The sequence below is a fragment of the Sesamum indicum genome, linkage group LG3 (assembly GCF_026168435.1).
Source record: "Sesamum indicum cultivar Baizhima isolate 11 linkage group LG3, ASM2616843v1, whole genome shotgun sequence".
Classification (NCBI taxonomy): domain Eukaryota; kingdom Viridiplantae; phylum Streptophyta; class Magnoliopsida; order Lamiales; family Pedaliaceae; genus Sesamum; species Sesamum indicum.
The window spans coordinates 23,833,995-23,861,879 of NC_142659.1; the positions used below are offsets into that span (position 1 = coordinate 23,833,995).

General features: G+C 31.2%; 2 protein-coding genes across 2 annotated transcripts; one reads left to right on the forward strand and one right to left on the reverse strand.

The window, feature by feature from the left end:
* The first annotated feature begins 3,156 nt into the window (after positions 1-3,156).
* Positions 3,157-8,950, forward strand: LOC105158632 (NADH dehydrogenase [ubiquinone] 1 alpha subcomplex subunit 13-B). The gene is made up of 3 exons (XM_011075445.3): positions 3,157-3,515; positions 8,416-8,487; positions 8,587-8,950. Exons 1-3 carry the CDS (start codon positions 3,301-3,303, stop codon positions 8,729-8,731), a joined length of 432 nt encoding a protein of 143 aa, XP_011073747.1. The 5' UTR covers positions 3,157-3,300; the 3' UTR covers positions 8,732-8,950.
* Positions 8,951-19,939: 10,989 nt separating this feature from the next.
* LOC148788811 (uncharacterized) lies at positions 19,940-20,591 on the reverse strand. Its single transcript, XM_088879117.1, has one exon. The coding sequence runs from the start codon at positions 20,506-20,508 to the stop codon at positions 20,071-20,073; it is 438 nt and encodes a 145-aa protein (XP_088735243.1). The 5' UTR covers positions 20,509-20,591; the 3' UTR covers positions 19,940-20,070.
* Between the last annotated feature and the right edge of the window lie 7,294 nt (positions 20,592-27,885).

The window sequence follows — 27,885 nt, forward strand, 5'->3', positions numbered from 1 at the left end:
GGATGATGACTGCACTAGCCTAACAAGATAGGTCCATTAAACTCCTTTGTACACTTCACAATTTGACGATTGTTTAGGATTAATTCGTATTCAGGGCAATCAACTGAATGGTACTACTTCATTAATGTTTATAGAAGAATTATGTAATATTTATTTGAAGCTTGAAAGGATTCTTATACATGGTTATTACATACTTAAATTGTAAATGTGTGTGTTATTAATGAGTCAAATGTTATCCTTATTCGTATTGCATCAAATATTAATAATATACTACCATAGTCGACTACATAATGAACATATTGAAAAATATAGTTGAACTACATACCTATGACTTTATATTTGTATGTGCAACACAATTAGTAATCCTGAATTTTAGTTTAAATTAAGGGAGAAAATGAATGGAACACAAAGTAAGTGACAATTTTTCCTGAACGGGTAATGGCATGTAAGATTTTTGTGTTGTTTAAACAAACATGCTCATTGTGCAGCTAAGAAGCAATGGTTCACAGTATCTGTGTGCAGCTAATTGATATAAATCGGGCTAAGGAATTATACTGGTGTTCAAGGGTTTAGGTGAACTATAGGTAAACCAATTTAGAACAGACCTTTTGTTTTAGTTCAGGTACACTCTATAACTTGAATATTGGCTTAGCATGTACCAAAATGGTGCAAGCGTATGTCTGCATCTTCATGTCTCAGGTATGTTATTAGTATGAGAAGGATGAGCCCTTGCACAACATGATACATTTCTAACTCTGTACCTTCCTCGACACTTGGATAGAAGTAACTGATTCATAAATATAAGAAGATTTATTCATATTATTCTACAGAAAATTTATTCATATAAGAAGATTTGTTCATATTATTAAAGTCATTTTCAATAAATCTACAGAGTTGTTCCAATCCTCGAACTCTATTAGAGTCAACTTATTTTCAATTTCTGGTATTATTTTGATACTATATTTTTTTTTCCCAAAATATATTGACGAGCTTCGATCAATGAACATAATTATAAATAATTCCTCATTTTTTCCATTGGACAATAACCCTAATTGCAACAATTTTTGTGCAAAAATATTTGAAATTTAATTCTTCAAATTAAGTATTTTTTTTTTCTTTGTTTGAAGTTGGTTTGTAGAAGAATATGACACCTGCAAAAATACAAATTAGAAAGTTACAATATTAAGTATTTTGATTTCCTATAAAAAAGAAATTTAAAGATAAATTATTAATTCTTGTGTCGACACAATCGATAGTAGAAAAAATGAGGTAAGTGCAACCAATTTAGGGATAATTACATTTTCTTTCTCTGAGATTTGATGTAACTACACATAAATCTCCTATGATTTAAGAAATTACATCTAGTATCTATGAAGGTTGCTTCCGTCTAATAAATAAGTCCGTCTCATTAGTCAAAATTCACTGAATTTGTTGATATTAACAAAAAAAAAAAAGTAAAACTGAATGAAAATTGACATTTACCTTTAATCAACTTATTATTGACTTATTGGAGGTCAAATAATTTTTTTCGAACTAAACTACTTTTATAACGGTGAAAATATATCTCCTCACATACATTAACATGTGAAGACGTATGAGGGTAATTTGATTATAAAAAAAATTATTTAACCTGTTATAAATCGATAATAAGTTAATCAGATATCAACAAATTCAGTGAATTTTGACCAACATGGGACTTATTTCTTAGACAAAGCAGACCTCAAGGGTGCTATATGTAATTTTTCAAATTATAGGGAGTTTTACGTGTAATAACATCAAACCTTAGGGTAGGAGAGTGTAATTATTCCTATTAATTATGCATGAACTTACATGATTTATAATTATAATATCCCAACACCAGAATTTTTTTTACTACTGATTACAATGTAAATGGATATGGCTAAAATTCGTAATTATTATAACTATAATTAAATAAAATTGATGCAAAAAATTAATTTTTTCATCATATAAAATTATCTATCCTGCTAAGAGCCATCATAAATGGCCACTCATGCAAAAACCACGGGCGACAATCATAGTTAATGACTATTTATTATTAATTATGATAATTAGTCATAATTAAATATTATATATCTTGTAATACAAAAAGGGCTTTGTTCATACTAATTAAAAAGTAGAGCAAATTACAACGATCTCCCTTGAGATTTGGCATAATTAAGAATACCCCCTCATTATTTTAAAAATTTCTAATACCTCATGACTTTAACGATCGTCTAATAATTATAACCCATTTTATTAGTTTCTGTTAGGTTTTTATTTATTTTTTGTAGTGAATTGACCGAAATGCCTTTACGAATTAAAAATTATAATTTTATTTATTTTTTAAAATTTTTTATTTCTTTTTTTATTGACTGAATGGATAATTTTTCTAATAATTTTAAATTTTTTTTTCATCCACTCTATTCGATTTTGTTACAAACTGTTATTTTTTCTATAAAAAAAAAAAATCTAGCAAGGGCATAGTTGATAATTCAATACCTACATCCAATAATTATATAATTTTATCAAATATCACGAATTATCTGTAATTTTTTAAATAATAAAAGAGTATTCACAATTATATTAAACCTTAGAGGATGTTAGGGGTTAGGGATCGGGTTATTGGGATTGAGGTTTCAAACCCGACCCCATACCCGATTACAGATAGTCGGATTTCGAGGTTATCCGAACTTGTAAAATAAAATTAAAAAAATCCGATCCGTATCCTTTGTATCCGATTGGGTTGGGTCGAGACTCGATTGTCCCGACCCGTTTACCCACCCCTAAAGGAGGTCATTGTAATTTACCCTAAAAAATATTATTATTAGCGCCCCATTAACTCTATATTTATATTTTCTCAAAACAGTTCAAAAACTTATTTTAAAAAATATATTTTTAATACTATAAAAATTTTAATAATTTTAAAAATATATAATTTATTAAAATTTTAAAATAAATTTAACCAAACACTCTCCAAATACTCATATATCCATTGTCTCATTTCTCCTTCTCCCAAAAAATGGGCTTCAATTTTTAGCCATTCTATAAACTCATGGAATGGATTGGGTAAAGCCCAGTGGTAATATCCGACTTTAGTTTTACATTTGTCGGGAAAAGTCGCAAACTTTCTGTAAACATCAATGTAAATTGCAGAAAACCGGAGAGATTCTCACAGTAGAAGTTAGCTGCCTCTTCCTTCCTTCTCTTGCTCTTTCCCCCATTTCTCAGTGTGTGAATGCTACGAAAGAAAGGAAAAATATTAATTAAGAGAAAGAATTGTAGGAAAATCGAAGCAGCAAGATGACGGAGGCGGTGATAAGGAAGAAGGCGGGAATGGCAAGCGTGAAAGATATGCCGGTGCTGCAGGACGGTCCGCCGCCGGGTGGTTTTGCGCCGGTCAGGTTTGCTCGGCGGATCCCGAACAAGGGCCCCAGCGCCATGGCGATTTTCCTGGCCGCTTTTGGTGCTTTCTCGTGGGGCATGTACCAGGTCGGCAAAGGAAACAAGATTCGGAGGTGCGATTCTAATGCGTACACATTTCTGTATCTATTTGTTTAGAGGAGCTGATTTTGTAATTGAGCTCTTGGAATAGGAATTCCTGGGAAACATACTTAAATTTGAATGTGAGTAGTTGTCACCCTATGGCTTGAATCCTTGATGCAAAACACTTGGTCAGTCGCTTTTAAGGGTGATGGTAGGTTGGCTAAGGGATCAGTAGTGGCGGGGAGCTGCTCAGGCAAAAAGTTGAAAAATTTGTTTCTTAATATATTTTTCAGATGAACCAACTAATGCTGTTAAAGACTTGATGGCGATTGGATGTGATTTGTGTACCTTTATATGCATGTACGTTTCAGGACAAAAAATCTTACAGTATATACCGATTATTGGATCATTTTCGGCTATGTGTTTCTAGCTGGTTCTGTATTAGCATTGTGATTTCTGATGTAAGTAGGATAGTGTATAAAGTGATTGATGGTCATGTGGTTTGTGATGAACTACCTGCGAACTTTACCAATTTATCAGAACTGCTGCATGGATTTTTAGAGTTCTAATGGGAGCATAGCACTGTGCAGTAGTGTGAGTTTATGGGTAAATTCAAGATATATGAGCACTTTTCTAGATATTTGCAGGGATATGAATTGAAGTAGCTATTTTCCCATGAAATCATCCGATTTGTTGATTTCATTTCAGTTCTACTGTATTTAATCATTACTAAATATCCTTATGCACTGTCCAAATCATTTGAGATCACAGATATGTACATCGAGTAATAGATAGCTGATCAAATTCCCTTAATGCTTTTAGGGTTTACTAGATGTGTTTTATCATAGACTTGAGAACTTTTGAATTAATATACAGAATTTGATCTTAAGCTAAGGACATTTTCTGGCTCTCACATATCGTCTTTTTGATCTATTGTCTTCTGTACAAAGTGGTCTGGAGTTATAGGAATTTATAGTCCTCTTTAATGGACTTGAATTTTACAAATCTAACATGTGATAAAAGATAATTCCATCCGTTGTGAGCTTACGGGGTGCTGTAATTTTTCATGTTTTTCAAGATGAAAGGATTGTCAACTGTGTTAAATTTTAGTGTAAAATTGCATGGGTAATGATGTCCCGAACCTAGGAAAAATATACGGACTTATATTATAAAAAAAATGGAAGTCAGAATAGTGAAAATCTTGTCCTGTTGTTTTAGAGCTGGTCCCTTTCATATTATCTCAGAAGGATGAACGCAGAGATGGGCATGACGTGACACAGACACAGGAGTGGCTGTTCTTAGGAATTTTAGGGCAAGGGTTTGCAAATGGCTGTTCTAGTATGAATTTTTTATACAAAAATATTTGATGTACTCATAAGTAGATGTATGAGTGCAAGTGCATCAAGAGAGAGGTTCGTATTTGTTTCAACGTTGGATTGCTTCTTAATGTGGTTGACTATGATGTTATGGTTAAAAATATTTCAACCTTGAAAAGATCACAAACAGAAAATACTTGAGATGTGGTTGGACTTTTCTTTTTTCCCAAATCAATTTTAGACTCTTCATCTTTTGTAAAAACTTTATAACCTTCAAGTTAATTTAAAGCATAAAAAAGATCTGTCGTTGCTGAAACGTGTCGGATACACCATCAACTATGTTGGTATTGCACGTTTCCATGTTTTATGTGATTCTGATATTTCTTTTCTTTTGTTTATTCTCTGGTATGTCCAGATGGCGTGTTTGACACATCTTGCAGTTGTTGGTGCGTCCATGTCTGACATGTGCCTGACATTGGACGGTGACTTTTGGAGTTTCAATGCGTTATAGCATGTTATATTATCAATTATGTGATTTCATGAAATTTTGGAGGAATTGCCTTTATATTTTGTATAATCTGCTGGTTATAAGAAGTTGGATTCTATATCTTCCCTTGAAGTGAGAGTATTGTCTGAGGCTTCCCTGTCGAATTTCTGCTGTTTGTGATTGATGTCTGAGCGAAGTTGCTTGGTCCCCTTGTGTGCATATGAATTATACTGTGTTTAATATTTTCTTTATACATCGTCAATCACATCTCATCTACACCGGTGAACATCTTCTAGTATGAAAGGAATCAAATCTCTTTATATTCTTCTGAAAAATTGGACTTATCCTGTATTAGGAATCAATTTTGCTGATAAATGACTTCCCTACATTTTTCATTTATCTAGGTGATGGAATTGGTTGACTTTTGATATGGCCTAACCATGGTATGCTTTGATTTGTGTTGGCTTCTTGTATGACCAAACCATGGATTAATCTTGAGACATTGAAACATTTCATGAATCATTAATCTGGGTGCACTACTATCAGAATTGCATATTGACAATATGGTCACAAAAGAATCCAATGAATAAATTGGTCGACTTCTGCTTTATCAGAAACTAAATCATTAATTTTTGTTTAGCTTGTGTTTTTGTGAATTACGATGGAAGTAGAACTACTTAGAAAAAAAGTAAGTTTTAGGATTCTTGATGAATGTTAATAAGTACAAAATCTATTCTGGATAAGTGAGTTTAATGTACTTTGTATTGCTTGATTACGAATTATAATTTATGTTATAGGAAATTTTCCTGCGATAATTTAATAGATATGCTAGTTATATTTAATTATTAAGTTTATTATCATGAAACGGTTGAATCTTTTTCAACTTTGGGGAATCTTTATGTAATTGAGTAGACAAGTTATTTGGACTTATAGGTATTCTCTCCTTTTCTTCTTAAATCTTCATACATCTTGTTCTGTGGCTTCTCTATTCATTTCTATTTTTTTGTGTTCTCATCTTTCTTCCACTTTTTATGGAGAACCTATTTGTTCTGCTCAACTCATATTCAAGTTTTTGGAAGTTTGTGCTGGATATAGCTTTCAGAAGAATGGCAAAGAAGTCTTAGAGCTTGTTTTGGTTGGGTGAGAAGTGAATTTATAATATAAATGGGTACAAAAGAAAAAGTTTTGTGTTCTATTTTAAAATAAGCAGAGAGGAAGTAAAATACGATGTAATAAACTCCTTCCCAATTGTGTTTAGGACTGTACGAAATTAAACAAAACATTGTAAGATAAAGCTCAGAGAAAACAATAATCCTCATTTTTAAATACAATATTTATCTTTATATATAATTCCATTCCAACTATATATATCCCGTTGCTTGCTGAAAAATAGTGTCTATAGATTATCCTTCTTTATGCCATCGTTGTTGGCAAAGCCAAAAAAGAAAAAAGTAAATAAGATAAAAAGACATTTTGTTTTTTTTGTTGCTTTTCACTTACCATTGCTGATAAGCTTTCAAGTGATTATTTTATGAGTCGACTATGAGTAGTTAAAATTATTTTAGTTCATAATCTAGCTTAAAATTTTTCCCATATGACTTCATTTTGTTGTCTCAAATAAAGAAAAGTAGTTAAGAATTGTCTTCCATTTTGGATCATGCCAAACAATTTGAAGAACAACGATCACGCTTCCTTTATGTAAAATAAGTTCCATTTGCTCTCCCTATTTCACTTCCACTTTTCTCTCATCATACTGGTAAAAGCTTTAGAGAATTACAAAAAAAAAAAAATCAATGTCATGAATCCATGCATAATTGTTTTCTTTTTCTTTACAAAAGTACATATTCATAAATTTTAAATGAGAAAAAAGATGGTATCGTTGCTACTTTAAGTAACAACGTTGGAGGTATATATAACATACAAGAACTTTGAGAGGGAGAAAGAAAGAGAGAGGGAGAATCTTGGGTTTGAATACTTGGGTTGGTTAAGCGGTTTTCCTTAAGCTTGCTGAATGAAGGTTCTCTTTTGTGTATGATTGCATAACTTCAGAGAGGAAGGAGTCAGGGTTAGGTTGGGTTGAATAGTTGAGGTGGTCTATTTTTCAGTAACATTATTCGATGTAGTGAGGGTTCTTTTGCATATGATTTTAAAGGTTATCACCCACTTGAAAGATACTTCCAGATGCGAACTTGAGTTTCCTTTACTTGAACGTGAGATTCAGTGTCATTATCATATGCATCAGCAGTCAAGTTTCTTTGGAGGGAAGATATTTTGACACTCACTAATTATGGTGTTCCACTGGGCAGTTGCAATTGATATAAGTAAAATATTTTCAACATTGTTTTCTAAGCTCCATAGTCCATACTCTAATTGATGTGAAATTTATTAGCAAGTTGTGATTACTGCTATGTTAACTAGAGCTGATGGCCTAGTATTCTTATGTATTTGCTTTTGGTATCTTTCTCTTTGCCTATTCAATGATGGATACAATAGTGCTTAGGGATGAATACAATTGGTTTGGGTTTTCCAAGACTTGACATTTGATTAGCTAACATTTTCTTGGACCCTGCAGTTGGACTTATTAAAAGACATTTCTTAAAAGAAGTATTAACATAACTTTTTAAGTATGAAAAAAAAGAAATTCTACAAAGACTATATCTGTCATGCTTTAATCTTTGGGAACTTAGTATCTTAAATATATATATATATATTTTTACTTTTATACATTTAAAGCCTATATTAGTTATTAATTTTACATAATCTAAATGTTTGAGATTATTATGGTTATACACCATATGCCAATATATGTTTCACAAATGTGTTTCCACACACAAATACACCCACCCACACACACACACACACACACACATATATATATATATATACACACGCGCATTCACACATATAAAGACATTATATTTGGGCAGAGTTGGTCCAAGACACTAAAATCAGAGACCCACTACAAGAGCTTCTTACAGTCTTGAAGCGGCCCCCAAGCATCCGCGGCTAGTGTTGATTTGCCTGCATCTATACTCATTGCTGATAGTGTTACCATCTGACTAATGTGGCATCAGTGTGCCTAATTTGTTAACATGAAATAAATATTCAGCTGAAATTTCTGCTATGCAGGGCATTGAAGGAAGAAAAATATGCTGCTCGCAGGGCTATATTGCCAATGCTTCAAGCTGAAGAAGATGAGAGGTATCTTGTGCAGCTTGGTTTACACTGTCCTTAGTCTCTTTTTGAATTCTTTTCGGTATTCATTCATTTTCTTTTTATTATCTCAATTTTCTTTCCCAGATTTGTCAAAGAATGGAAGAAGTATCTTGAGGAAGAAGCCAGAATCATGAAAGATGTGCCGGGTTGGAAAGTGGGCGAAAGTGTCTACCACTCTGGACGGTGGATGCCTCCTGCAACAGGCGAGCTCCGACCTGATATCTGGTAATCATTTCTGGTCATTCAATAGGGCACGGAATGTGGCAAAAACAGCATTTGTTCCCTGAAAGCTTCTTTAGCTTTTCTTCTGCTTGCTTTCCTGATTAAATAAGGACAGCATTCAAAATTCAGTTCAAATTATATCCACGATGATTTGAAGCTAATAGCTACATGACCATATTGATCACTTTCATGGCCCCTTTATAACAGTGCAGAGTTTTGAGTTTAAGAGCTTTTACCTCAATTTCTTATTCAACATTTCGTCATGTTGTTTTTCATGCATCATAATTGGACGCATATATATATATATATATACGTATATGAATGATATACTCAATCAAACATATATATATATATATATATATATGTATGATGTTTCTCTCGACTGATGATTACTAGCAATGTACTCAATCAAACATTACTCAGGCTGACGATAATAATGGGACAAACATCTCGTATATTTTATGCATGTAGCTCGGCTATTTGATCTACAATCGTCTGACTAACTACGAAAAAGTAGTTTTTAGTAGAGACATCTTCTCTTGCACTTTGGTTATCAAGCTTGCATTGTTCGACTTCCACTTCCACATAATCCATCATATCGTAACTAAAATGTAAATTACGTCCACTCGATCGGTTGGACCGATTAAAAAAGTTGATTGGCTCAGACTATATTATATATGTAATATATTAATGCACATGATATATTTTAATTAAGTTAAAAGACAAAAATATATTTAAATAAGAAAGTTTAGAAAATTTTAAAGTAAAATAAATTTAACGAATTATAAAATTTATCACAACACTGTATAAATGTTATAGTTTATAAGAAAAAATAAATTTAAATTTTTTTCTTTTTATTAAATTAAAAACTGATTAGAAAGTTGTTTGCACTTTGCAGAATTCAATTTGAAAGAAAAAAGATTAGAAAATTAAAAAGTAAAAATACCTTCTCATATTTTTCCACCAAACACTTCTTCTTTATTTCTTTATCCCCCCACACGTTTTCTCTTCTCCCTCATCCCATTTTTAGCTTTTGTTTCGTCTCCCACCAACAGTCATCTTCTCCACCTCTCCCTCTTCAGCTTCTCTTTCTTCTACCCCCAACACTCCCCCTTGCACTAGCACCCCATTTCTTTCTTTTCCACCTCCCGGCACTCGAAATGCTCGGCTGTCTGCTCGCACTCTACCCGTTCACTTCGAGTTTAAAAACATTGGTGTTAGTAATGTACATTGGTGAGTATTTGTGTAAATTTTTGCATTAAACAGGAAATGTAATGTAATTATAACTACAATATTAATGGGCGTTCTTATAGTTTTACCAAAAATATGGGATGTTTGTATATTTAGACATAATTTTAGGAATGTTAGTGTAATTTCTCCTATCAATAATTGTTAGGAGTAGATGTACCTGATCCGGCTCGATTTGTGCGACCTCGATGAACAATTGTGATCTGTCCACGTCATCTGCCCAAATCTGTGAGAGGGCCTGAGGATAATAATGTAGGTTAGGCTAGTCGGGTCGTCCCCGACAAGGACCCTCCGACGCTCAAGTTATGTTATGGTCGAAAAGGAATTATGTGATCTCAAGTTAACAATTTAATGTGATAAACACTAATTACCTTTAATCAGGCACGGGATATTTATAAGGCCCAATTAGGTACTGTAGCTCGACACGTGTCATGATCCAAGCTTTCCTCACTTTAATGGTACGATGTTTAATCATCCCACCTGTCTGGGTCGAATTACGGGTCGACTGCAGGCGGCCCAACCTGCGACCTTATTTCGCGGATCCTTGGTGAAATGACCCTTATGCTCTTAATGAAGGATTTTTTCGTCTTTTGGTTGTTAAATCCTAATCATAACTCCCCCACTTCTTCTAAGTGTAATTAATTACCTTAGAAGAAGCCGAACACTCGCCAACTCTAGATCGAACGATTGCCTTGATACCCGTAATGATACGTGTCGTCCCCCAAATGGTCCTCCTCTGGCGTGCCCTCCCAGATCTTCACCTATATATACCCCCATTTTTAAAAAATCTTATACTGACTTCAGCTCCTGCCGAGAATGCCGCCTGAGCTCCCTCGACCTCCTATGAGGTACCATGTCTTCCTCTAGCTCTTCTAATTCCAATTCTTTTTCAACCTTTGCGACCTCCTTAGTAAGGGGAGCGACCCTAGTTCCTGCAGAGGGTCCATCAAGGGCTAGGTCTAGGTCTAATCATCAGGTCGAGTCGTCTGATGAATAGGTAGTCATACTAAATTTCAAATGATGTTGGAACATAACCCTTAGGCTGGTATAGTGGGTATTGTAAAATTACAAAATCACAGAATAAAGAAAAATATTTTATTCCCAATGAATTTGAGGTCATTATTCTTTATTCTTTCGATTGCATGCATAGACCTCCTAGAGGATTTCGATGGTGTGCTGCGGCTACCCCTAGCCCCACATGTAGCTCAAATTCTTAGGGGTTTGAATTTGTGCCCTATGCAATTATCCCCCAATTGTATCAACCATATTTTCCTCATCATCATAATAATGCAAGTTCACTGTTTCGAATCTAGTTTTGATAATTTTTGGTCACTATATTCTTTCACTACTTCGAAGAGGTCGGGAGATAGAGGTTTTTTCTATCTCTCTGCTCGAAAAGACTGTGGATTCTTAGACACCCTTAAGTCCAACGTACATCCCTGAAAAGAAAAATTCATATTTGTGTGACCTCCCCCGAGTCAAGGTGGCCCTTCAAATGCGAATGGAGTGTAGACAAACCAGAACCAGTTACTGAGCGAGAGGGCTGGAAGGAGATCAATAAACAGTTTCACTTCTAATCGATATAACTTGAAGAAACTTCTGGTAGAAGAAGTACTTTGGCTCGCGCATCTCTCTCCAGCACCCTTTCGAATTAGGGGTTCATTAGGTGACCATTTTTTCTTCTTTTATGCTCTCTCGCTTCACCTCCAATTTTCTAACTTTTTGTGTTCACAGATAAATCGTCATGCAAGTTCGCGCTGCTCAACGCCTTAGGTGAATATAATTAAAACTGAAAACGTTTGGATAAAGTAATTTCGTAGTTCTGTATTCATGACTTTTTGTAATAAGAAGTAAAATATGTATTCCTATACCTGTTTGATTTTATATATATGTTACATTATTTACATCAGTTTAATATTTCTTTAAGAAATGTATTTCACATACGTGCAACACTTGTGCATTTTACTAGTCTTAGTTGAAAAGTGAAGCTTCCAATTTAACTAAGCATGCAATTTTGTAGGAAATCTTTGTATATGAAGGTGAACAAGTTGGCCTATTTTTGTATTCTTTTAAAAGAAAAAAATTGTATTTAATTGGAGGGATAAGATAAACTGACAAAAAATTTCGTCTAAACACCGTTACTCATCCCAAATGAAGTAAATATAGAAACCCTTATTCATCCAAAATTAGGTTGGCAACATGTCGAGCTCAAGCTCGATTCTGTAATTTTTGGTCGAGTTCGAGCTTGAGCTCGAGCTAGACTCCTATATGTTGAGCTCGAGCTCGAGCTTGAACTCGAGCTCAATTTGACGAGCTCGAGCTTGAGCTTAATCTAATTTTTTATTTTTTTTGTTTATTTATTATTATTATTATTATTGTTAGTAGTAGTATATTAAATTATGAGAATTATTAATTTTTTACATAAATTTATAAGTAATAAAATAGATTGTCTAATGCATATTATATTATTATTATTAGATTAAATAATGGGAATCATCAATTTTTTACATAAATTTATAAGTAATAAAACAGATTGTATAATGTATACTATATTATAAATATATCAAAATATAATATAAAATTCTAATTTATTGTTATAAATAGAAACTACTGACTAGTTTAGTAGTAATATAATTAGTAAAATGTACAGGAAAAAAAAATTATTCTGAACAGTTTAAAGTTATAGAAAAGTACCAATTATCTGAAATAATGCAATTGAATACATAAAAATATTTTATAGTTGAGACTAATATATGTTCACAATTTGCAGTAAATTTATATATTTATAAATGTTAGTATTACATTGATGTAACTATCATCTTATATTGTTGAACAACATGGGTTAATCGGACTATCAAAGTTCAGATAAGACCATTAGATATGATCATACTTACATAAAAATACACTTGGTAAAGTTTTAGACTTATTAGATATATGAATTTCAAGATATCGTACTCGGAACATAAGAATAATCATTCAAGTTGGTGTATCGTAGAATCAGGCCATATATTTTTAAATCAAACCGTCCAATATGATCTAATAGACACGGTCTTATATATATATTTAAATTTGGTATGAGTCGGGCGCCAGATTTTAAGATATCGTAATTATTGATTAAATTTTTTGATCTCATTATATATATAATAAAATAATAATTAAAATTGTTGACCATCACTATTATTATCATTATCATTATTTTTAGATTAGTCCATAGGAATTACTAAATTTTGACATAAATTTATAAATAATAAAATAGATTGCATAATGCATAGTATGTATCCTGATATAAATATAAAACTCAAAAATAGATAAAATATCATAAGTGAATTACTTGTCAATTTAAAAAAAGTATAACGTAATACAAATATATATTAAAATATAACATAAAGTTTATTTTTCATATTAAATAATAATTTTAATTACAAAAAATATTTTGATTTACTAAGTATAAAAAATTAAATGTATAAATTAAAGTACCTTCAAAATACAATATATGATATTGATTAATAATTATAATATATGGTCAATTTTGATTATAAAATTGATCAAATATTATATAAAATTAAATATTTAAAAAATTCAAAAATAAAAATATATATAAAAAAATAAAAAAAATAGGAAAAGTGTGAACATACACAATTGAGCTTGAGCTCAAGCTCAAAAGTTTTGCGAGCCGGCTCGACTAATCCGCCACCCCTAATCCAGAATTCCTCTGAAATACCATCACAATTTACTAAAAATACATTATGTTGTAATGACAACCTTTGCGACAAACTATTCGGAACTGCCACAATATTTTTTGACAGTGTCTGTTCACTGTCAGTTTTTTCGACTTGCTCGATTGCAACAGTCATTTTCCTGTAACAAAACCCGTTGGAAAAATGGTTCTGCAATGGAACTTTATAAAAAAAATTCAAAAATTCAAAGGGACAACAAGAAAGAAACCATTGAAAATATTTGTATAATACTGCAGCTTGGATTAAAATTGTAACATCAGTTCACAAGTCAGATCTTCTTTAAACAGAGGAGCTGGAAGAGAAGTTAATCTAGAATCTGTTAAGCTTCACAATGCCAACTACTACTACCTAACTAACTGTCAAGAAAAAGGAGGCAACGACTCTCACTAACTAACAGGCTGAAGTGCTACTTCACCAAACAAAACTGTAAAAAAGAAAATCAATTAACAAAATACGTTAGTGCTTGAGAGGAAGGATAAAACACCACTGATGTTAAGTGATTTATAGACACTCTGTATTCCTTCAACCCCCCTCAAGCTGGACTTGGAGCAAAGTCAATCAAGCCCAGCTTGTGAACTAGTGGATGAAAAAGTGGTCCTGTAAGAGGCTTGGTGAAACAACAGTTGGCTGGTCCTTAGAAGGAACATGGGAAAGGGCTAGAAACCCAACTTTATATTGGTCCCTAAAGAACTGGCAGTCTATCTCCAAATGTTTTGTCCTCTCATGGAAGACAGGATTTCTAACAATGTGCAGTGTTGTTATGTTATCAGAGAGGAACAGAATTGGCGCTGGAACTAAGACTTGGAGATCTTGTAAAAGAGAACGAATCCAAGTGAGCTCACAGGCTGTAGTTCCCATGCCCTGTACTCAGCTTCTGCTGTAGACCGTGAAATTGTGTTCTATTTCTTGGTTTTCCAAGATATTAGTGTTGGTCTTGAGAAGAGGCAATACCCCGTAAGAGATCGTCTGGTATACGCTTGGAGGCGCAGAGTCGTGTTAGCAGGGAAGAAAAGACCTTTCTATGGAGTTCCCTTCAAGTATCTTGCTAAATGAACAGCTGCATCGCAATACCACTTGTGGTATCTTGGTTGTGCCTAAATCCTTTATCATGAAGAGATTATCCAAATACCACTTGATCTCTGCAATTTGAGATTCTGAAGGACCTGTAATTATGATGTCATCCACATAAACAAGTAAAGTAATAGAACCTACAGAAGGGATTTAGTAAATAAACAGTAGTCATTTTTAGACTGCCTGAAACCAAAAGACTCCATCTTGGAAGTTAATATGTGGTTCCACTGTCGTGATGCTTGTTTGAGGCCACAAAGGGACTTCTTGTGTTTGCAAACATGTCCTAGGGGTACTGGATAACTTTTTGGAGCGTATATGTAAATTTCTCCATCCAAATAATCATGTAGGAAGGCATTATTGGCATATAACTGATAAATATACCATCCTGCAGATGTTGCAACAGCAAGTAAGGATCTCACTGTTACAACTTTGGTTATTGGTGAAAAACTTTCCAGGAAGTCAAAACTGACCTTGGCAAAAAACTAGAAAATCTCGTAACAAATATTTTAGTTAGTACATTTTTCGACAAAAGTCAACACTAAAAACATTCGATATTAAATCAGTGACGAAATAATTATCAAGTAAATATATTTCTTGCTAAAGTAAATTAACAACTAATTCTACTATTTTACAAGGGGTTTATGTTGTTAGCTACGTTATTTCTTGTGTGATATGATAATAACGAGTTAATTTATGCTTTCATTTGTGTTGTTGTATATGCACGTCATTTTCCTCGATCGTGGCTGGAGCTTAGCATAATTAAATCACAGCATCATATTTCTGAAGTTGATATAAAATATCTACATTACAAGAGTCGTCTGTCAAAATATATTTACTGCATAAAACTAAACAATTTTGTCTGGCTAATTCTCTTACTCTTTTTTTTTATCAATATGCTTCAACTTATCAACCCAAAATATACATATTGAAAATGTCAAGCTCCTTCATCTTCTTCATTCGCTTTCTTCTTACTTTTAACTATTTCCATTACCAAAAATAACCTAGACCAAACCCTATAATTATACATATAGTAACAATAATTACGAACCAAATGCTGCTGGTCTTTATATGAAGTCCAAATATATCTAGCGAAAACATTTCCCCCTCGTCTACGTACGTACAAGATTTGGGAATTGTAAAAATAATAAATCTCTTGCAGATAATTCAAAATTAATGTTGTGAAAGCAAAAGGAAGGCCTCCTAGAATTTATATAGGAAAACAAGGGCAATCGCAATCTTAAGTAATTAATGATTATTAATCATAACAATCGTATGATAACATGTTGAATTGTTCGATATTTTCTTGTTTAAAATGATACCATCTTTTTGTTATTAGTTTATTTGCCTTTTAATGCATATATTGCTGTAAATCTTCTTGCACTAATAAAGTGCTCACATGCCGTGCCTAAACAATTAATATTCCGTATAATATAGAGCTCATACTAATTATTATATATATATATATATATATATATGCATAGTCAACAAATTAATTAGAAAATTCCCCTATTTATGCCAGAAAATTATGAATAGATACAAAAATACTAAGATAAAGAAATTCCTAACTACACGGATGTTATATATAACATATACATAAAGAAACTCCTAACACTCAAACACAGGGTTGTGTTCAATGAGCTCTAAAACTTTTCTAAGAAATTTTCTAAGAATATAATTATAACTAAAAATGTTTACATACAGTAATTTTGTAGTTCTGTATTCAAGACTTTTTGTAATAAAAAGTAAAATATATAGTCCTACATCTGTTTTGATTTTATATATATGTATTATTATTAATTTACATCAATTTAATATATTTTTTAAGGAAAGTATTTAAAAATCGTGCAACATCTGTGCATTTTACTGGTCTTAATTAGTTGGAAAGTCATGCTTCAAGTTTTAACTGAGCATGCAATTTTATATGAAATCTTTGCATATGAAGATGAACAAGTTGGCCTACTTTGTATATTCATTTAGAAGAAAACATTATAAATAATCCTGGAATTATAAATATTTTAACAAATAGCCCCCTACAATAAGTTGTCATAAGAGGATATCGGTTGGAGTATTTGCAATTTCAGAAAGGTATTTATAATTTTTCAAATAATGAAAAAATATTTATACTTAATACAAATATCAAGAAACCCGCGTAATTTATCCATTATTTTAGGGTCTCCAACAGGGTACAGAGAAGGGAGCATAGGCCTTAAAGTGAAACTAATATATATATATATATATATATATATATATATAATATTGCATAGGAGTGACAATTAGATTCATACCCGATCGGACCATCCCCTAATTCAAAAAAAATATTAACCGGTGGGGTCATGAGTCCTAAAAATTAGGACCCGCCTCAGGTCCATAAAGGCCCGACCCAGACCCAATCCGAATATATAATATATAATTTATTATTTATGTATATAATATATATATTTTTTTATTAATAAATTTATTTAACAACAAATATTTATAAAATATTATTTTTCGTTTGTTTATTGTTAGGTATTTGTTCAACAATTGAAAAATCAAAAAATTGTCCCATAATTCTTGACGAGGAAGAACATGAATGAAGATGTTGTATTTATTTTGATTTAAAAATTTATTTTTAGATTTGAATATTTGAGGAACAAACTCATTTGTAGCTAATATGTTGAATTTCTTTTTTTATATTTGTACAACAAATAAAAAATGTAATTTGCTTAGAACAGTATTGCAGCCTCTTTAACAAATCACCTCCCTTAGGTCTAGTTGACAACCGAGCAGGGCTGCAACTCTTGCTACTAAGGCCTTTGCGTGTAAAACATCCAAAAAAGTTGGACTCCAACCCAAACAGTGTCCTACAACACACCATTCAGTCCTTAGGGACTGCTACATCAAAATTTACGGTGACATGTTATTTTTTGTCCTATAATTAAGGGTTTTTTCATTTTTGATCTCATTATTTATAGAATCAATATTTTTGGTTCTGTAATTTTTAAAAATAGTAATTTTAGTCTCCTGACACTTTTTCGAAAGACGTTTCATGGAAAAAGCCACGTGGTCGTTAAGTGAATGAGATGAAAAATGCTACTTTTTAAAAGTTATGGGACCAAAAATATTACTTTCTAAAAGTTATCGGACCAAAAGTGATAATCTCATAACATATGGGATCAAAAGTGTAAAAGCTCTAACACATCCGTTAAAAAATATTTAACGAAAATGTGTCATGGGACCAAAAGTGTTATTTTTTAAAAATTAAGGGATTAAAAATGGGAATTCTGTAACCAATACGATCAAAAGTGGAAAGGCCTAAATTATGAGACAAAAAATTTCATTTTTTTTTTTTCCGTCCATGTTGCTGAAACTGAACCAATTAGAACAAAAACCCCAATTTAAATGAACCACGTGAGACGCACATAATTTATTCCAGCGACTTTTTCAAAATTCGGCATCGGAAGGCCCAGAATTACGAAATGTAAAAAAGTTACAGGACTAATTTACATTCCTACAAAGATAAAAGATAAAAATACCAAAATGCCAAATTTACAAGACCAAAAATATTTTTAAGCCTGTTGAAAATATTAAAATCCTCTGCGTTGATGTTCTATTATAATACAAATGAACGAAAAAAAAATAAAAATCATATAACGTATTCAGTATTTACACCTCAAATGCTTAAATTATATTTTAATCTATCTTACTACAAACCCCAAATGTTTTTTACAGGAAATAAGTAATTTAGTATTGATTCTCATCCTTAACCTATTTTACATAACAATTTATTTAATTAATTTTCATTTGTTAATACTTTAATATGATAAATAATCTACCTAATTCTCATTTATATTTATACTAAAAATTTCTGAATGCATTAATTAAGTCCCTTCAATTTTCAAATGCCCTTCGGCATCTATAGACCAAGACAGACAAATGGTTAAACAACATTAATATTTCCAATCAGCTCTGTCAAAATAAAAAAGCAACAAAGAAAAAGAAAAAAAGACGAAAAACGGCAACCTTAATCACATCCATACATTAAAAAAAATTATAATTTTTCATCGTGGTTAATTATTATAGCTAAAAAGATAAAATTATAATAAATATAATCAATTACAACTTCGCATCATTTATTAGCTGTTGTTTTTGCAAGTACGACCAAAACATTAGTCATGGCCAAAATCATGACAAATGAGTTTTGGCTATGGTTAAAATCCATGGTGAATATTGATTAATTGTAATAAAATTTAAAATTTTATTTTAATTTTTTTTAACCGTAGTTAATAGTATTGATTTATTGTAATTTTTAAACTGATCATTTATAGTGTAGTGAAAACTTAATTTATTTTAGTGATGGAAAATCTTTAATCCACTGAACCCCATTATTATCATTAATATTAATTTACGGTCATTTTCCAAATTTAACAAAACTTTATCAAGAATTTACTACCACTACAGAAAAAGAAAAGATTTACGTACAAGAAAATAATTTTAATATATATAGTCAGTAATTATATATACTTAATGAAAAAAAATTAATTTTATCACAATAATGAATTTTATAATTTTTGGTTGTTATAATTGTCTTTTGAAAATTATCAGTAGTAAGAATTAGTGACAAAGTACTGTGCACAAAGTTACAACTATAAGTAATTAATGGCACATGTACAACCACGACTTAATAATAATAATTAAATTGTTTGCTACTAAATTGTTAATATATATAAATATGCTACTAATTATCTATACTAACAGTTTTATGTATGATTTTTTTTGTCACTAATAATTATACTATGACAAGATAAAAAAACATATTATTTATACTTAATGCATACTTTTAGTGACAATCTTACAATTATCACATTATATTTGTCGTTGATATTATATTTTGTTGCAGTGTACACTAATTACACATGCACACACTAACAAGTGAAATTCTCAAATGCCCTTCAACCAAAGAAATTTTAGTTCGAATTTGGTTCAGGCGAACTTTAGTTAACCATATAATAAGTACGATACACTTGTCGTGTAATTGGTATACAATTTAAAAAATGAAAGTGGTAAATCATATAGCATGTATGATTTACTTATTATATCATTGGTATAATTCGATCAAATTTGATAAAAATAAGAATTTTCCAACCCGCATCTATTGATGAAGACAAACAAATGGTTGAACAACATTAATATTTCGCATCAGCACAGATTGGAACGTGACCCGTCAAACTTTAAAAGCAAAGTAGAAAAAAGAGGAAAGAAGGGAAGCTTCCATGGATGATGAGTACATGAAAAAACCTGAAAACCTTAATCACATCCATGGAAAATCCTTAATCCACCGAACCCCATCATTGCTGAAATAAAAGCCATCCTCTTTCACCAGCCAAAAGCACTGTCTAAGAACACCACACCTGTACCTGTCACGACTTGCTTGAAATGCTTCAAACCTCTTCCTCTTGCCATCCCATTTCATGGTGCAGACGAATCGGGACGAGCTCCAGAAGAGGCCCGTAGTTGTAACAGTCCAACCGTAATCGTCGCGTTCTTGGAGTGCCCGACCACCGATGTCCCCCCTCTCCCCCGACACGCACCAGACGACCAAAGGCAGGGACGAGTTGTTGGAGAAGCCATTGATTATACGAACGTCGTAGCTTCCGTTGTAGAAGTAGAAATGCTGTCTGAACAACACGAATGTTGTGTACAGTGCAAGGGCTAAAATGAGGAGAAGTAAGATGTTTGTGGTTTTCATTATGTAGTTGGAGATGGGAATGATTTGTGATACGCAATGAGAGAGGATCTTGATATGTTGAAATTTTGAGTTTTGATGAGGTTGGTGTATGCTGTAATGAAGAATTATGTTGACAGTGCTGCTCATAGTCCTTCATTCATAGATATTGGTGGTCATAAGTACGTTAATTATGAACACAAATTGATGATATGGGATTTTCTTTTAATGAAAGTAAATGTGATTGATATGTAACTTCCTCATTTGGAATTGTGTTTTTTAATTCAATCAACACAAACTATAACGAGCTTTATTGAAATTTGATATAATTATAAATACTTTTCATTAATTGAAAAATTATTAACACCCCCTATTTTTTTATAGTCATCTGACAATTAATTCAACCCGTCAGTCTCGGTTAGGTCTCTATCCATTTTTTGTGGTGAACTGACCAAAATGACGCTGTGGACAATGAATTATAATTTTATTTATTTCTTAAAAGTTTTTGAAACTTTTTTATGCACTAAGTGAAAATTCTTTTCTAATATTTTTCTAATATTTGCATCCACCTCGTCCTATTTTTTTAATTTTTTAATGATTACATAATTTATTAAATATTAAAAGGTATTTGTAATTTCTAAAACATCAAAGGATATTTGTAATTTTTCAAATAATAACAGGGTGTTTTAATTATATCACACCTCAAAAGAGCTCGTTCTAATTTACCCTAAAATAAATGACAATTTTTTACATATAATAAGTTTGAGATATACAATTGATACATTTGATGATTAATCTCTCTCTCTCTCTCTCTTCTTTTTCCTATTTTAGAAGTGTGAATATTTGTTTAAATTTTTGTATTTAGACTAATAATATATATTCCTATTGAGTTTTTGTGTGACAAGAATTCATTTATGGAAATAACGTAAATTGAAATATCCTGCTTAATTTGTTTTGACTACACACATATATATTTGGAAAGTTTTTTAAATTATATTTAAAACTAGTAAGATAAATGTACTACTACTGTTTATTATTATCCAAAATTAGGTTATTCAAGATAAATTAGTTAATAATATAAATTTATTTTGAATCTAACAATATTTTTGTATTTTTTTTTTAATTTAATTAAAAGGAGCTTCCATAGAATAAAATATAAAATCATACATTGTCCAAAAATATCAAATAGAGAGGAAGTAAATATGATTCCCATTCAAATCCTAACCCCAATACTTGGCCATAAGTCACTAACATTTGTGTAGTCACCCCAGCACTAGTAGCCTGATCAAATACGCCCCAACCATGGAAAGTTTGCCACCATGAAGCCCAACAAGTGACCAACCACAATGGTTTAACCGTTCTTACAAATAAAACTTTAAAATAAAGAAAAAGAAATTATTGCTGACAATTTATAAAATATATTTTTATAAATATAAATTAAATAAAAAATAAAAAAAAGTAAAAAATTCCTAATTAATCTAATGGCTCGACCTTCTGTTTGTTGTCTAGAGCCTTAGTCTCAACATCCCCCACCGACTGTTGTGTTTTCCAACCCCGACTGGGCTTTGACATCCGGAAAAGATAGGGGCATGAACGTGCACAATTGCCTCATGCACAATTTAATGTCCGTGATGTTCTTCTTCAGTTCGGGGTCTTGAGAGTGAGGTGCGGACGTGTAAGGTGCCATCAGTTCTGGTCCATGCGCGGGATCAGGCCTTGGAAGTGTGCGTCCGAGCCCGTGCATGTGAGACTTGAGTTGTTCAAATTTGTCTAAGTATTGGCTTACACTTCCTGTTTACCACCACTTTAGGATCAATGTCATCAACCCTTGGAAGTACTGCTTGTATGAACATGTCCCTTGGGAAACCTTTTAATTTGTTTCAGTAAATGGACCATTTGCAGGAAGCTGAATGCCATGTGTGTGATTTAGAAGCCCTATCAATATGTGTAGTTAATCCCTCTCCATGTATAGATTTGTTTCAATTATAAGCCACTATCTGCTTCTCCACATATACAGATGTTGTTGAATACATCTTTGATATTCAACCAAGTTCTGAAGTTGTCAATGAAAATGCTAAAATGGCGTTACCCAGATTAGTTGTTGGTCGTGGTTTTTCAAAAGTAAGTTTTCCTTTGACTGCGTCAATTGGGAGTAAATCTTGTAAGTCTATGTACTTTCTAAAGACTATGGTCTGTTCAATTATATGAGACTCTTGATGTAATCAACTTTCTAAAGACTGTGGGTTTTTTTTTTTTCAATTTGAGGACCAAAGAGGGGATTCTGTCCAAAACTTAACGCCAGCTTGAAGTTTTGGACGGAATCCCCTCTTTAGTCCTCAAATTGAAAAAAGAATTACATATGGGACTAAATGTACGAATTGGTCTGACTATGAGGCTAAAATTAAAAACAAATCCGCTTATTGGACCAAAAATATAATTTACCCAAAAAGAAATAGTATTTTTAGGATCACAACACAAAAATCAATACAAAAAGTACAACGAACCACACTCAGATGACAACACAAACCAAAACAATTAAAACTCCAGTTTCCAGCAAAAATCGAGAACAAATACAAAAGAAATCAACACCGTAAAAATCAAATCCAAGCCCTAAAAATTGCGCGGACTAACTTACAAGCTTGTTTACAAGTACAAAAGTACCAAAAGCCCAAAGAAAGTCAAAGCTTTAAACAAACAAAAAAAAAAAAAGAAATCAACCATACCATAATTAAGGTTGCAAAATCGATTGGATGACTGGGTCGCACACACATTGTCATCTATCCTCTAAATGTCTTCATCTTCAAGTGATTTTTAATACTTTTCTTGGAATCAGATGGATCATACTCAATGATTTGGGAAGAATTTTTGCTAAGTAATTTTTTAGGATTTAAAGTTAAAAACACAATCGATTTTCACTAAGTAATTTTAGCTGGAGTTAACCCACGAGCACGTGAGGTGCACAGACAACTGAATTAACGGCATCTTTGTTCTGCCATTAAAAGTGGACAGCAAATGAGGTTTCGGACTAACTTGGCAACTTTTTTTATAAAATTTGGGACCAAAAAAGAAATCACGTAAATCAATGGACTAAAAAGGAAAATCTCTTGTTTATGGGATCAAAAAAGCAATTTGCACCATTTGCATACCATGCATTACATTTGTTTATTATATTTATTTTTTCCAATCATTTGATACTTGTTCATGCTAGTCTGATAAATCAGGTAGCTAAGACGGACAGTTCAAACGATACATACTTTTCCTTCTAAAGAATCTTTATTGTCTCATATAGAATCATTTCAATTTGCACAAACGTGCGTATTAAAACATATTGGTTCTGGTTAATACCTAACTGTTTTTCTTGTTATTACAGTGAAAACTTTACATAAAGTTTTTTCTATTTCTTCAGTCCAAATTTTCATCAACTCAATTTAATCATTGCTATTCAAGAACATATCACCAATGAACACTGTGACATGTACAATCTTAGCAAGTTTTGCAATTACGTACGATCTGCTAATATTACGTATGTTTATAAATTTCTTATCATACTAACATATATATCAGCAACAAGTAACCAAGTCACAAGAACGTAAATACCCTGACTTGAATACATCCAACACTTGAAAGTCAAAAATGATCAAGGTCAAGAATTTGTACACATATAACATAACACAAACATTTGATTCCAAGTCTCTACATCCATCCAATTCTTAGTTCCTTTTTGCCATATCTGCGCGCTGTGTGATTTCTTTTCTTGCCCTGTCAATTTACAGCATGAATGATGATGTGCATGCTTGAAGCTTGCGATTGGGAGACAGTGTTTACTTTTGAAAATGGAAGCACTGTTCGGAGAGATGAGGATTGGTAGTGGAAGCTTTTAGCTGTCAACTTTACAATAGTATCAGTCACCAAAGATAAAATCATGCGGATACAATAATTATTTCTGGAAAAGTAACCAATATTATTTTTTGATCTCATATATTATTTGATATTTTCCAACAAAAATACACATATATATATATATATATACATAAAATATGGCTTAAAATGCATTTTTAATCACGTAAGTTAGGTTATTTTGTATTTTTTGTCTTTTAACTCTCTATAATAGCATTTTGGTTATGCATCTTTTTAATTTATTGTGATTTCAGCCTTTCTCCCTCACTGGAGTTTAACTCCACTGACAAGAAGGGTGAATTCCGATCAGACATCGTAAAAATTAAAAAGATCAGGATCAAAATGCTATTCTAAAAAGTTAAATGATAAAAATGCTGGAAAAAAAAATGAGAGAATAGAAACGACAGGCCCATATTTAAAAAGTCACGTAAGATGGACATGCATTTTTGTGGCGAGAAGGATGAACTTGGATGAAAGAAGGATTGAAACAACAAAAAATTAAGTTAAAAAAAGAAAACGCCAAATTTTCAAAATCACCGAACCAAAAATACATTTAATTCTATATGATATATATTGTAACCTTTACAATAGTATCAATCACCAAAAATAAATTAAATGTGGATAGTTTTCTGATAAATTGTCTGATATTCAACATATTAATTATAATTTATTTCTAATTAGAGAGAGAGCAATCTAGTAGAGGGTGATCAAACAATTTTCTTCTTTATTTTATCTATAATAATATAATCGATATGTTAATTATACATGAATTGCACCAACTCAATATTTCACTTTTTTCAAAATTTTAAATTTTTTTATCTGATTCAATATATCTATTCTTTCAAATAAAACAGTCTTAGTAATATAATATTAATTGATAATAATTTTGATTCTTTTTTTCATAATACATACATTCATAACACGAATTATGTACAAAATTTTTAGTATAAAAATGCGTATTACATTTATACTAAAAATTTAGCGAGAACAAAAACATAGTGACATAAATAATTATTTGAAGTGAAAACATAAATTATGTAGACCTTTTTAGCCAATAATTATTGTTAGTAACAACTTCTAAACAAATAATTATGAAATTTTTTTTTTATCACTTTTATATATATAATCAATTGTAATTGTAATATCCTCATTTAATTTTTTCACCACTAATGTTCTATTTTTTAATGTATGGTTTTAATTTTTGTTTTTATAAATGGACGACAATAAAATTCAAACTACGACTTCTTGTTTAGCATCGCAAAAAAAAAAAAAAAAAAAAAATTATTATTCCCGACATTATAAATTATTACGGTTTTAATTATAATAAATTAATATTATCTACCATGATCAGATAAAATTGATGTGAAAATTTAAATTTTAATCATGATTAGTAATATTTATTATAGTTTAAACTAATTAATTTAAATTATTAGAAATTTTTTTTTATAAGATTACTATATTACAAGTATGTTTGTACTGCCTCCTGATATAAGTGACGGCTGCCGTTTTGCACCAACCAAAATTCCATTCCTAATTATTAGCCAATCATTACATGTCATAATGATCCAACTTAATTGTTATATGTTGAATTGGGTGAAAAAATCCAGGTCAACACGATTGTACTGTTTCCTCACCAAAATAAAAACATGGGTAAATTACATTTATTTTTTTTTAAAATTTGATATAATTAAGAAAATATTATTTAGAAAATTACAATTACTCCCTAATTTTAATGTCTTTGAAATAACGAGCCTATTCCATTAAGTTTTATTCAATTATTGTGCTAAATTAATCAAAATGTCATTTAGAATTATAAAATATAGTTTTATATATTTTTAAAAAGATTCTGAATATTTTTATAAATTGATATGCCCTATTGATTATTTACTTTACGCACTCTAAGTTTGTTGATATATTTTTTAATAAAAAAAAAAGAATAAACTAGTAATTTTCACCTAACTTTCTAGCTAGGGACTACATAAATTATTTTTTTTTATTTGATTGTGTTATATTTGTAATTTGTTAAAAATTAAGGAAGTATTAAAATTATGTCAAATATAAGGAGAAATAGTATTAAAATAGTACAAAGAAAGGAAGCCAAAAAGAAAAACAGTGCAAACCAAACATTAAAAGACAAATTAACAAAAAGCAAAAATTGAAAAGGGCAAAAATAGTACAACTCCTTTTCTAAAAATTTAGGGTTCAATCTGCTATTGTTTTATGCTTAAAATATGTATCTCTTAGTACTTTCACAACCAAGAAAATATTGTCAACTCAATGAATCTAGACACTCACAAGTAAAATTGATGAAGAATCAATGAGTTAAGATAATTAATCTTGGGAGAAATAATGTTTTTGATCCCATAAGTTAGGTCAATTTTACTATTGGTCCCATTCATTATGAAATTAACACTTTTAGTCCCGTAACTCACATAAAATAATATTTTTAGTTCTCATCTATTTTTTTGTCTATAATTTAAAGGTGTAATGCACATGTCTAACATGTGATCGTTAAGTACTTTTTGCTGGAGAAAAGATTGATTTATTTTCCATCTTGGGACCATCTTTGGGGAAAAATATAATTACCTTTAAAGGGGAAAAATAAATTTTTAAGGAAATTAGGACAAAAATATAGTAAATTCTCTCTTTTCTCACAAAAATTGAATCCTATCATTCCCATATTTCTATAAGTTGAAGTCAAGTAGAAGCAACACAAAGAATTATGTCTTTTACAAGTGAATCAAATAGGCCAACGGAGCACTCATATGCTACTATTGAAAAAATGGCTAATTTTTCCTCCAACCAAAAATATTTAATGACAACGTGTTAGGCACGTGACTTACATTGTTAAATTGTAGATGAAAAAGTATACGGAGACCAAAAATGCAAATTTTTGTGAGTTATCGGACTAAAAGTGATAATCCCATAATTGAATGGTACCAAAAGTGACATGGACCTAACTTATGGGACTAAAACTGCTATTTTTCCCTTTTTTTTTCTTTTTTTTTTGTAACGATAAACTATTAGTAATTGAAATAACTAGATTACAGTTATTCCTATCAAATATCAAAACCTGACAGAGAGAATAAAAACAATCCCTAATCAACAGTTTCAAATAAATTAAATCTAAACAAAATTTACCGTTACAGTAGACAAATCTACTATGCAGTATAGGTCATGAGTCATCGACTTTACCAATTGAGTTAAATCATCTTGAAAATAAAAACATACAAAATCATCTTGGACGTTGGAGCTTTATACAGGGGAAAGAAATGATATAAAGCCAAAGCAAGTGTACGGCTGAAGCATATGGATTAGACTAAGTTATCCAAATATCATGTCCACCAAGTTGCTATACCTTAAGTTTTTATGTTTGTCGGGAAGCTGGAAAAGGTTAATAGGACACCATAACAATCATTTGGTGTCTGAAATTAACTATTCATATTCCTACAAAATTAGTGGCCGCTATTGTGTAAGGAAATAATTATAACAAGTTGCCTGAGT

Coding starts and splice junctions, on each gene's coding strand:
- LOC105158632 (XM_011075445.3), top strand. CDS start 3,301: ATGACGGAGGCGGTGATAAGGAAGAAGGCGGGAATGGCAAGCGTGAAA. Junction 3,516..8,415: donor AAAGGAAACAAGATTCGGAG/GTGCGATTCTAA, acceptor TCTGCTATGCAG/GGCATTGAAGGAAGAAAAAT. Junction 8,488..8,586: donor CAAGCTGAAGAAGATGAGAG/GTATCTTGTGCA, acceptor TTTCTTTCCCAG/ATTTGTCAAAGAATGGAAGA.
- LOC148788811 (XM_088879117.1), bottom strand. CDS start 20,508: ATGAAAACCACAAACATCTTACTTCTCCTCATTTTAGCCCTTGCACTG.